Source organism: Lampris incognitus, chromosome 5 (assembly GCF_029633865.1).
Source record: "Lampris incognitus isolate fLamInc1 chromosome 5, fLamInc1.hap2, whole genome shotgun sequence".
NCBI classification, from domain to species: Eukaryota; Metazoa; Chordata; class Actinopteri; order Lampriformes; family Lampridae; genus Lampris; species Lampris incognitus.
The window spans coordinates 7,116,981-7,129,913 of NC_079215.1; the positions used below are offsets into that span (position 1 = coordinate 7,116,981).

At 45.3% G+C, this 12,933-nt stretch overlaps 1 protein-coding gene across 1 annotated transcript in view; it reads right to left on the bottom strand.

The window, feature by feature from the left end:
- The window catches only part of LOC130112376 (voltage-dependent T-type calcium channel subunit alpha-1I-like), a 356,487-nt gene that overhangs the window by 35,870 nt on the left and 307,684 nt on the right, over positions 1 to 12,933 (bottom strand). The window contains exons 29-31 of the mRNA XM_056279712.1: positions 12,758 to 12,828; positions 1,613 to 1,691; positions 323 to 444 (exon numbers count right to left, since the gene is read on the bottom strand). Of these exons, the coding sequence (XP_056135687.1) occupies positions 323 to 444; positions 1,613 to 1,691; positions 12,758 to 12,828 (272 nt within the window). The remainder of the gene's footprint in view (positions 1 to 322; positions 445 to 1,612; positions 1,692 to 12,757; positions 12,829 to 12,933) is intronic.

Below are 12,933 nucleotides of genomic sequence, written 5' to 3' on the forward strand. Positions count from 1 at the left end.
TAATTCCCTGCTCAATTTTTCTCAGCGGTTTTGAATTCTCACCTTCAACTATGATTCTACTTTTTCAACTCCAAGGCCAATGCCAAGGGTGGTTTTGGTGTAAAATTACAACATAGTACAATACACTAACAGCCATAATACACTATAAAAAAAGATTCTGTGTTGACGCCCTAGAGACCAATAGACAGCCACATTTTGGGGTCCCTTTTTTTAAACACCCAAGTTCCACTGATTGACAAAATCTCCAGAAATTGACTTTTCCTTGGTGTTGTATTTCAGCAACTACAACACAAATCTGCTGTGGTGCAGCCTGCAGTTTTACCTTCATGATGCCATTCCAGTTGTCGCCTGTGGAGACCTGGAAGAGGGTGAGGAAGGCCATGCCAAAGTTCTCAAAGGTGGCATGGCGGCTCATGCCCTCACAAGGATAATTGATGTTACACACTGATGAGGAAGAGGAGGGAGAGAAAAGAACAAATAGTAAGTGTGTAGTACGTAATTTTTGGAGAATGACCCAATGTTATCAAGTTTTTTTTAATTATTACTTTTTTGGTATTTTTACCTTTATTAGACAGTGTCAGTTGAGAGGTAGACAGGAAACAAGGGAGAGGGGGGGTGGTATGACATGCTACAAAAGTCACCGGCTGGAATCGAACTGGTATGCGCCGCAACCATTTGGCGAGAGGTGCACCGCAACGTTAACATGACAGCGTAAAATGGATAAAGGCACTTAAACACACCTAGGGGAATGTGGGAATATGTTTGTAAAACGTCATATAACTAAGGTTACTCTTGGCTGCAGTGTATCCGAGGACCTGTAGGGTGGCCATGGATTGGGACACTTGGACCTCGACGGACGCATGTTGGCTTTGCAGTTGACCTTTTCAGCTACTTTATGGCCCTAGATGTGGCCTAGAAACCCATCTTGGGGTTTAATCACATTGGACACATGATCTCCATCAAACTGGATGGGTTTTCAGCAGTGTGAGGCACCTGTCAATCACTTGTGTACCAGCATTAGCGATAAGTGAATTAGCTCACACAACTATACCCATACAGCTTATTATTACTTTCTTGTCATTATCTATTAGCTATTAGCATTGTTTAATATTGTTAAACAGCATGTCTTTTTAATACCTATACCACCATGTGTTTCATTAAAACACAGTGGGCTATATTTTAACAATCCAAGCCCACAGTCTAAAGCGCATGGTGCAAGTGCATTTAGGGCATGTCCGAATCCACTCTCGCTAACTTTAACGCCGGATAATCTGAGTGCAAAGTAACACGCATGGTTCAAAGGGGTTGTAAGGGGGTGTCCGAGTGGCATGGCGGTCTATTCCGTTGCCTACCAACACAGGGATTCGAACTGGCAATTCCTGTGTTGGGAGGCAACGGAATAGACCGCCTGGGTCTTGTGCATTAATTTCAACACGTTTTATTAATGTTACTGGCTCTCAGAGCAGACAGGGTTTACATATCTTGCTGTTTGAACGCCCCCCCAGGACACAATAACCCACTGAGCCAGCTAAATATGAATCTCACTTACATCTACTGCACCTTACTGTCTGTTTCAGTTCAGACTCTGCTGGTGGTCTACTGGATCACTTACCTAGTTCTCCAAAAAGTTCGACACCCAAAGCAGCATAGATGAAGAACAGCAACATGAACAGCAGGCCCAGGTTCCCCACCTGTTACACACACACACACACACACACACACACACACACACATCAATAAATACAGTCTTTTTTCCATCATTTCCTGACCTAGAACTTGTCAGCCATACACGTGTATGTTCAGGCTACAGGGATGTTTTGTGACGTCTGTTGTCAGAACTACAAACTTCAGCCTCCTCACTCGGTGATCCTTGACTTTAAACTGATCTGACACATAATATAACAACATCTGACACATAATAACACATTCACTCGGAATCACAGCATCAGCCTAATGCAAGCAGCAGACGGGTTTAATGTGCAGCTGGATTTTATACTCCGAACACCACTTTGTCAACACAACTTCAACCGGTGTGTGTGTGTGTGTGTGTTGGTGAAATCGGCTGAATGTGTTTTTGTGTGTAGAAGAGGGTTAATTAGTCAAATCACCAGGTGGAGGTGCACATAATGCACTGCATCCACTCCACCAAATCAAGGCCAATCTCATTTTTACCGTTTTTTTTTTCAACGATGTTTTTGAACGGGGCAAGGGAGGGGTGAACGGGGCTAGAACGGCGTAAACAAGACTAAGAGGGCGGCAGGGTGGCGCAGTGGTTAGCACGGTCGCCTCGCAGCAAGAAGGTCCTGGGTTCGAACCCCGGGGTTGTCCAACCTTGGGGGTCGGGTACTCCGGTTTCCTCCCACAGTCTGTTGGTCAGGTGAATCGGCCGTACTAAATTGGTCCTAGGTGTGAATGTTTCGGCCCTGTGATGGACTGGTGGCCTGTCCAGTGTGGCTCCCCACCTGCCACCCAATGACTGCTGGGATAGGCTCCAGCATCCCGCGACCCAAATTCAGATAAGCGGCTTGGATAATGGATGGATATATTTTTTTTTCCCCTTTCCAATTTTCTCCCCAATTTGTATCCGGCCAATTACCCAGCTCCTCTTGAGCCGTCCCGTTCGCTGCTCCACCTCCTCTCCGCCGATCCGGGGGCACCCCGACCGACCAGAGGAGGCGCCAATGCAGCGACCAGGACACATACCCACATCCGACTTCCCACCCGCAGACACGGCCAATTGTGTCTGTAGGGACGCCTGACCAAGCCGGAGGTAACACGGGGATTCGACCCGGCGATCCCGCGTTGGTAGGCAACGGAATAGACCGCTACGCCACCCGGGCGCCCCGGATATTTTTTTAACTTTGACTTCCTAACAGGGGTGGCACGGTGGCACAGTGGTTTGCGTGGTCACCTCACAGCAAGAAGGTTCTGGGTTTGAGCCCCGGGGTAGTCCAGCCTTGGGGGACGTCCTCTGTGTGGAGTTTGCATGTTGTCCCAGTGTCTGCGTGGGTTTCCTCTGGGTGCTCCGGTTTCCTCCCACAGTCCAAAGACATGTAGGTCAGGTGAATCGGCCGTACTAAATTGTCCCTAGGTATGAATGTGTGTGTGTGTGTTGGCCCTGTGTGACAACCTGGCGGCCTGTCCAGGATGTCTCCCTGCCTGCCGCCCAATGACTGCTGGGATAGGCTCCAGCATGCAGGATAAGCGGTTCGGATAATGGATGGATGGATGGACTTCCTAACGGGCATGTAGTCATCCATGCAGCAAAGTCTAGTTTGTGAATTGCCATGCACGTAGGTAAACACCCCTCTGGGATACAACAGCATACAGTGAGCAGAAGGCCAGTGGCTCGGTTATCTCAGAGCACAAAGCGTTGTAGCGAGAGGGGATCCATTTCTTCCAAGTACACTACAGAGGGTTTCTGTTAGACTGGCAGATAAACTGATGGGTTAAGAGAGGAAGAGGGGCTGCGTATCCTGATGCAGGACAGAGGATTATGAAAAATACATGTTTTCTGGAGAATGAGAAAATGGCACAGGGAAAAGGGGGAGAAAAAGGAGATGAAGAGCAAGGCGGAGGAGGAGGAACGTTAGGGGAGAGAGGGAAGCATACATATACAGGCAAAGAGAGAGAACGGGAGGCACAGAGAAAGAAAAGACAGTTGCAGAGGTGGGACAGAGCCTGGGAATGGCTCCCCTTCTCTTCCCAAATGTGCATATCAATATTTCCCAGAGGGTATTAAAAAGATATGGCTTTACCAAAGGCAGTTTACAGTGTGTAACTTCTGCCCACCCGAAAGGCCTTTGGCTCCAGCAGGAATTACAGTACACTGTGGGGATTAGGGTGGAGAAGCATTGTGTACTGTGGCAAGAAAAAAAAAATGGTAGAAGCAATAAAGCTAAAGCTGGCAACAAGGCGACAGGCTTGTGAAAACTGCGGCTGGAACAAACGATCTTCTTAGAGAACCGGGCGGTCTTATCCACTGTTCTACACATCCTGTATTTACCAACTCCACATGTTCTTTTTTCATTTTCTTAACCTTGACTCAGTTATTTGTACCACATCAGCACGTGTTTCATCGTATATGCGGCAAAACTGTGTATTGGGCGGCACAGTGGCACAGTTGTTAGCGCTGTCACCTCACAGCAAGAAGGTCCTGCGTTCGAACCCCGGGGTTGTCCAACCTTGGAGGTCATCCCAGGTCGTCCTCTGTGTGGCGTTTGCATGCTCTCCCCGTGTCTGCGGTGGGTTTTCTCCGGGTGCTCCGGTTTCCACCCACCATCAAAAAGACATGCATGTTAGGGTTAATACCCCTGTCTGTGCGCCTGACCGAGGCAATGGGAAGACGAACTGGAGTTGGTTCCCAGGTGCTGCACGGCGGCTGCCCACTGCTCCTAGCTACACAGCTAGGATGGGTTACATGTAGAGCGTAATTTCCCCACGGGGATTAATAAAGTATCTAAAGAAAAAAGAAGGTCCGAGTCATCACAAGCCAAAGCAAGGCAGGTTGTGTCACCTTCTACAAGTCAGTGGACAGAAGGGGTTTCTCAGTGAGGACGAATATAATGTCTTTTATGATGCGAGATATAAGGAGCAGACGGTGAGGTGCAGAGATATTAAAAAGTTGGAGAGAGGGTAGGTGTTATGGAAGTGTTTTTTCTTCCTTCTCCCCAGTTGTACCTGGCAAATCACTCCGCTCTCTGAGCCGTCCCAGTCTCTGCTCCACCCCCTCTGCCGATCCAGGGAGGGCTGCAGACTACCACACGTCTCCTCCGATACGTGCAGCCGCCAGCCGCTTCTTTTCACCTGAGAGTGAGGAGTTTCACCAGGGGGACGTAGTGTGTGGGAGGATCACGCTATTCCCCCCAGTCCCCCCCCCCCGAACAGGCACCCCAACTGACCAGAGGAGGCACTAGTGCAGCGACCAGGACACATACCCACATCCGGCTTCCCACCCGCAGACACGGCCAATTGTGTCTGTAGGGACGCCCGACCTGGCCGGAGGTAACACAGGGATTCGAACCGGCGATCCCTGTGTGGGTAGGGAATGGAATACGCTACCCGGACGCCGTTATGGAAGTGTTTTGAAGTGCTTCCTGCCTGCCTTCCTGTTGCCTACAAGAGTAAAATGGAAATAAGATGGGCAATTTTATCACGTCTTCTTGACTGTCTCAACGCCGTGTGCCCAGGAAATATTGTGTTGAATTACCACATCAAATCCATCAGTCAACGATAAAAGGTCGGAGCAACAGTATAACATACAAAAGACTGGAAACCATACAAATGAGGAGGGACGACAACACTGCTGAAAATGCAAAGTGCAGCTTTTTCAGTGCTACTACGTGTAAGCATGAAGTCTTTTCAGTAACACGTGCATCCTGCCACATCTTCATTTTACATTCGCATCTGACCCGAGATGCTCTGGTTAACAGATACGACTGTAAGATAATGTCTTTATGCACGCTCAGTAATCCAGGTAAGACAATCACATAAACGAGCCGGAAGATAAATTCTATTTCTAAGACCAGGCTGCAGCTAGCTAGTATAAATAAATGTGTAAGTCCCTGTTAGTATAAATAACTACTCCACTCACTCCAGAATGATGATGGGAAGGAGAAAATAATCAAAAACAAGAGATGTGACGAGTAGACATTCATACACTAAGAGAACACACACACACACACTCACACACACACACACATTAGGGCTGTGTATTGGCGACAATCTGGCAATACGATATGTATCATGATACAGGGTTACGATTCAATATATCATGATATATTGTGATACTGTAAGAACGGTGATATATTGTGGTTTCATAGGCCCGTGTTGTTTGTGCTTCTGCTACTTCCTGTCTCAGTTTACGTTGTTGGGTTGGAGTGGAAGAGTCAAATGGCTGAAGATAGATTACAACACTGTTATCTAGCAGTTGTGGGGTTACACACAACACAACGTGTTTGTCATGAACCTTTACATGTAAACAATTAAAAATACATATAGTGGTTTTGAGAATCGATGCAGTATCACAAAAGATAATATCGCGATACTCGAGTGTGTCGATATTTTCTTACACCCCTAACACACACACACACACACACACACAAGTATTAGAGAACAAGGAAGCTGTTGAACAGCTTTTTAAATGACAGCATTGCAGAAATATCTGAATCCATTGTGTAATCATTCAGAGGAAAGAGGAAGTCTGAAGGAACGCTATATCCTGTCACAGGCCACTGCCTTGAGCTTCACTGCAGGGCAGATTCCAAGTCTAGTGGGCCATGGTTTATTTGCTGTGTGTCTGTGCACGCAGGTGACTTTGTGGATGTGTTTGCTGACTGTGAAAAGAGCAAATCCCTGCAGCCGTTCCTGGTTTCCCCCTAATGGCTTTGTGGGTACCTTTTGTGCATTACAAACACAGAGGCCTCTCCAACAGGAATAAACAGATTAGAGGAAAGCACAGCCAACAACAGCTACAGGTGAAAGCAAATAAAGAAGGGCTTTTGATTTGATGAACTGGAGAAATGGTGGTTAATACTGGTGCCACACTTTCTCCCAAATACAGTGCATCCGGAAAGTATTCACACCCCTTCACTTTCCCCACATTTTGTTATGTTACAGCCTTATTCCAAAATGGATTAAATTCCTTTTTTTTCTCATCAATCTACATACAATACCCCATAATGACAAAGTGAAAAAGGTTTTGTAGAAATTTTTGAAAATTTATGAAAAATAAAAAACTGAAATATTGCATGTACATAAGTATTCACACCCTTTACTCAGTACTTGGTTGAGGCACCCTTGGCAGCGATTACAGCCTCAAGTCTTCTTGGGTATGAAGCTACAAGCTTGGCACACCTATATTTGGGGTATTTCTCCCATTCTTCTCTGCAGATCCTCTCGAGCTCTGTAAGGTTAGATGGGGAGCGTCGCTGCACAGCTATTTTCAGGTCTTTCCAGAGATGTTCAATGGGGTTCAAGTCTGGGCTCTGGCTGGGCCACTCAAGGACATTCACAGACGTGTCCCGAAGCCACTCCTTCGTTGTCTTGGCTGTGTGCTTAGGGTCGTTGTCGTGTTGAAAGGTAAACCTTCGCCCCAGTCTGAGGTCCTGAGCGCTCTGGAGCAGGTTTTCATCAAGGATCTCTCTGTACTTTGCTCCATTCATCTTTCCCTCGATCCTGACTAGTTCCCAGTTCCTGCCGCTGAAGAACATCCCCACAGCATGATGCTGCCACCACCATGCTTCACTGTAGGGATGGTATTAGCAAGGTGATGAGAGGTGCCTGGTTTCCTCCAGACATGACGTTTGGCATTCAGGCCAAAGAGTTCAATTTTGGTTTCATCAGACCAGAGAATCTTGTTTCTCATGGTCTGAGAGTCCTTTAGGTGCTTTCTGGCAAACTCCAAGCGGGCTGTCATGTGCCTTTTACTGAGCAGAGGCTTCCATCTGGCCACTCTACCATAAAGGCCTGATTGGTGGAGTGCTGCAGAGATGGTTGTCCTTCTGGAAGGTTCTCCCATCTCCACAGAGGAACGCTGGAGCTCTGTCAGTGACCATCGGGTTCTTGGTCACCTCCCTGACCACGGCCCTTCTCCCCCGATGGCTCAGTTTGGCTGGGCGGCCAGCTCTAGAAAGAGTCCTGGTGGATCCAAACTTCTTCCAATTACGAATGATGGAGACCACTGTGCTCTTCGGGACCTTCAATGATGTAGAAATTTTTTTGTACCCTTCCCTAGATCTGTGCCTCGATACAATCCTGTCTCGGAGGTCCACAGACAATTCCTTTGACTTCATGGCTTGGTTTCTGCTCTGACATGCACTGTCAACAGTGGGACCTTATGTAGACAGGTGTGTGCCTTTCCAAATCATGTCCAATCAATTGAATTTACTACAGGTGGACTCCAATCAAGATGTAGAAACATCTCAAGGATGATCGGTGGACACAGGATGAACCTGAGCTCAATTTTGAGTGTCATAGCAAAGGGTGTGAATACTTATGTACATGCAATATTTCAGTTTTTTATTTTTAATAAATTTGCAAAAATTTCTACAAAACCTTTTTCACTTTGTCATTATGGGGTATTGTGTGTAGATTGATGAGGAAAAAAAAGGAATTTAATCCATTTTGGAATAAGGCTGTAACATAACAACATGTGGGGAAGGTGCAGGGGTGTGAATACTTTCCGGATGCACTGTATATGTGTGAGAGAGGGAGAGAACACAAACAGGAGGGTAAGCAAGAAAAAAGGGAGGAAGGGGTGACTTGCTTGTGAACGTGTGAGAGTTTTGCCAACACAGCAGCTGGGAGGCCGTTACTCCCTGTGGTAATGCCATAATGGCACTGCGCTCAAGAGAATAATATTAATCATGTGATTTTTATTGACCCAGCCACCGACGATGTCTTAGTGCAGGTCCCAAGCCTGGATAAATGGGGAGGGGGGTTGCGTCAGGAAGGGCACCCGGCGTAAAATCTTTGCCAAATCAAATATGCAGACCATAAATTAGATTTCCATACCGGATCGGTCGAGGCCCAGGTTACCAACAACCGCCACCGCTGCTGGCCAGCAGGGTGCCGGTGGATACTATGCTACTGTTGGGTGAAAGAGAAGGAGAGGGGGAGGCCATGTCCAGAGGATGGATGTGGTGGGGGAGGACATGCAGGTGGCTGGTGTGACAGAGGAAGATGCAGAGGACAGGAAGAGATGGAAACAGATGATCCGCTGTGGCGACCCCTAATGGGAGCAGCTGAAAGTAGTAGTAGTAGTAGATGTTGTGATTTTTACTGAGCAGAGTCTAATAGAAATAGCAATGGGAATTTAGAGTCTATTAGCAACAGAGATGGGAATTTATTTCACTGTTTTATTTCACTATTAAGATGAGAAGGTGTTTTCAGTATATTTAACTTGGTTATTCAAGATTTGAGATTCTATAATGTATTGCCATATCAACTTTACAGTTGATTTGGAATTTGTTTCCATGTGCTCAAAGATAACAACGGTCAACATATAACCACACAACACATACAAGAGTGTCCACAGAAACATACTGTTACAATTATAATTCAGTTAATGCAGCCATATGTCCCATCCCCTTAAAGTGACAAATTAAAGTATGTGTGCTTAAGGAGTCGATACTTCTGCAATCAGTGAGGCATTTAGGATGTGGATTGCTGCAGAGTAAGTGCTATTGTGGCAGAGAGATGTTCTGGTCTTAATACTGTTGAGTCTTTTACCCCCAAGGGAGATGACTGAATAGGGGGTTGGCCAGGTGTGAGGAGTGCTATAAAATGTCAAAGCCTTTCTGCTGAATGCATAAATGCAGTTTTTTTCCCCTCGTGGGCTGCAGAATTGCCATACCATACAGTTATTGAGAAAGTGAGCAGACTTTCTATTACAGCTCTTTCCTAAGCTGACTTAGAAAGAAAAGTCTTTGGAGCACTTTCTCCTAGATTGTGGTGAAGTTGTATTCCCATTTAAGGGAGGAGGAGATTGTAGTCCCAAAGAATTTGAGTTGATCACTCTCCACCACCTGGTTGTTAATGGCCAGCAGTAGTAGCGCTCCCTGATTTTTACTGAAGTCAACCACAAGTTCTTTAGATTTGTTGATATTCAGATCCAGACTGTTATTGCTACACCAGTCGACAAGGGAGGAGACCTCCTTTCTATAAACTGTCTCATCATTACAGGAAATCAGTCCCACCAGTGTTGTATCATCAGCAAACTTAGTAATTTTTACAGTGTCACAGAGTGTGAAATACAGTCATTGGTGTATAATGAGTAGAGCAGAGGTGAGAGAACACACCCCTGAGGGACACCTGTGCTAATGGTCACTGAATTTGAAAACCTATTGTTGAATTTGACCTGTGTTCTGCCCAGTCAGTAGTTCAAGACCCAGAGACATAGAGACTGATGGAAACCTAGCAGCAAAAGTGTGTTATATAGCCTTGTGGGTATTATTGTGTTAAAAGCTGAGCTATAGTCAATGAACAGGTGGCAGGTGCCTCTAGATGCTGCAAGATGGAGTTGAGACAGAGAGATACAGCATCATCCACTGACCTATTGGCCCTGTAAGCCAGTGTTATAGTACTCGAGTCCTGATTTTCAGGACTCGTGACTCGACTTGGACTTGAGCACTGATGACTCGGACTCGGGCATTGACTGCATTCGGACTCGGGAGTTGGAGATGAGGACTCGGACCTGTTAATTGATAGACTGTTTTTTTGTTAGTTTTTTGTAATAGGCCCTAACAATTTGGCATAAGATATTGATAGCTATATTAATACTATAACATTGGTTGAATACGGTCATCAATAGCTTTTTTACAGTGCCAGAGTGGAGCACTGGAGCCCATCTTGGAACTCGACTCAGACTCAACCTTGATGACTCGGACTCAGGTAATGGGGACTTGACTCGGACTCGAACACTGGGGACTCGAGACTCGACTCAGACTTGAGGTTTAGTGACTTGACTACAACACTGCCGTACGCAAACTGATTAGAAACTAGTACAGCACAGGACAGATGTTTACATACTATATGCTCAAACACTAGCTATCTAAGATGTAAAACCCAAGAACGCACAATGTCTATGCTATTGTCTCCAAGGACAAATGTCCGTCCACAACAATCAGTAGAGCAGCCGCATTAACTAAAACAACAAAAATACGAAGTAAAAAACATCAAGTATAATTAATAGCTGGGGAAAATTAATGGGTCTTAAATCATGTTTTAAAAATAGTAATTGATTCAGAAATTGCTTTTCTATAATTTAGGGGCTACAGCAGTGAAATCACAATCTTCTTTCAACTTTAACTTCACATGTGGAATAACAACAAGCGCTTGGTTTTTAGGACCTACGTGATCTCATAGTGTTGCCAGGCTCCGGTTAACTTTATGTAGTCATGGGTCTGACCATGTTGTCCTTTAAAATTGATAAAAAGGATTTGAAAACCTTTTCTATATTTGACTTGGAGCCAGCGGAGAGAGGACATGTGGGTAAAGGGAGAACTTCAGTTGGTACGTCTTAAAAGTTGCGGTGCAACTGCCCAGCAAAGCTAATGTCATCACTCTGTCACCACCCTGCTGAAGACGTATTGTCGAATGCCTGGAATTATGATATATTTAAATTTTCAAAAATGTATCTCTCCCATTTCTAGGTTGTGGAAACGATCAGCCACCAGGACAAAATTGATTCATTACAAATTAATCTTAGGCTAGATGTTAGCTGCTCTGCACCCAACCGAGCTGCAAGTGCAACTCAAGCTGCTCATCATGTATTGATGCCTTATGCCAAGATCAGACTACACAATTTCAACACGATTTTGTTGTCGCCGACAAATTTCCAGTGTTGGGCTTATTATCAATGTCGGGAATGACGAATGGGCATCTTTACCCCGTGTAGTCTGACAGCTGAAGAACAGCGATGTGGTGTCTGGGACACCCCACGACAGCATGTCAGAATTTTTTTGTATTTCCAGGGCATAAAGATGAGATGGAACTTTGAATGACCATGTGGAGAAGTTAGGACATCTCAGCGGCAGACCAGAAGTGAGAAAAACATGATTGATAAAAATAATAAGTGATAACCAGCTCTCAAACCTTTTGACAGCATGAGTCAAATATATTCTGTAAAGCTGTGCTGACAGATGTTCAGGTTGAAGGGGAGTTGTGCAATGCTACAGAACTGGAGATGATGGGAAAAAAAATCCAAGGGCACCAAATCTGCTTTGTAAACCTCTACAAGGAGTGAATGGACAGATGTATGTAATGAAATATTCACCGGCTAATCAACCAAAAAATGAAAAAAAAAAATCTTGTGAAAAGTGGATCCAGAAGAACGTTGTCTCAACCACAGACAACAAAAATGTCTTTTTGTACCATTGGTGGTAACTCAACCCTTTGCTCTCACAGTTTAAAAAAAACACTTTAAGTTAATATTGTTTTACTTAACAAATGATGGGAAAAATGATCAGGTTATAGCTTTGGGGGCAACGTTAGTTTTATCCCATGTTCCTTAAAATCATAATTTTGTGGTGAGCGTCAATCGACATGGGTCGTTTATCAACCCTTCACTGTTAATTATCTCCTGGGTGCCCTTCTGATAAGCTGAAGGAGACTGTGTGTGTGTGTGTGTGTTTGCGCGCGCGCGCAAGTATTGTACGAGTGTAGTACCAGATTGTGTCATAGAGAGACCTGAGTGAGTGTTCATGTGTGTGTTGTGTGTAGGAAAGAGAACTTACTTGTACCTGTTCAGAGAAAAATGAGTATGGTCTCATGAAGGCTTATGGATGCTTGCACGTTAAAGAGCAATTTTGGCAATTTTTAATTTTACGTATTCTTCATAGTGGTAGACATTAGTCGCCAATGTTGTGTGTGTCACCGTAGCCTGCTACAGCAGGCTGGCCTACGTCTATCATCCAGTGAAGTCAGCGGATGGCGGAAGAACTACAAGGCAAATTGGCTGAGATGCTTTGTTGTCTAATCTCTGCCATTGAGAAGCTCTCATGCAATGCATAATGGGATGTGTAGGCAATGTAGAACAGCTCTCTGGGCAGGAGAGCGTCGACTTCTCTGTCAAAATGAACTGCACCGCAGCAGTTATGAATCTAAAAGACTAGATAGACCATCAGCACTTACTGGACATCCAGATTATTTAGCGGCGAAGTTTGCCTTTACTGTGTGGAGTTAATTCATGAGCCATGGTGTGAGATTAACTCGTAAGTGCACATGCATGACTGTGTGTTTGTGTGTCTTTTTATACCTGAGGCAGAGCCTGGACCACTGTGTCAAGCAGAGCTCTCATCCCTGTTGCCATCTTCAACAGCTTTAGCACTAGGGAAGAGATATCAAAGCATGAAAGGAGGCTACAGCGATCACAGCAAGGACTTGTGTGTGTATGTGTATCCCTATGTGTGTGAAATAGAGGGGGGAGAGAGA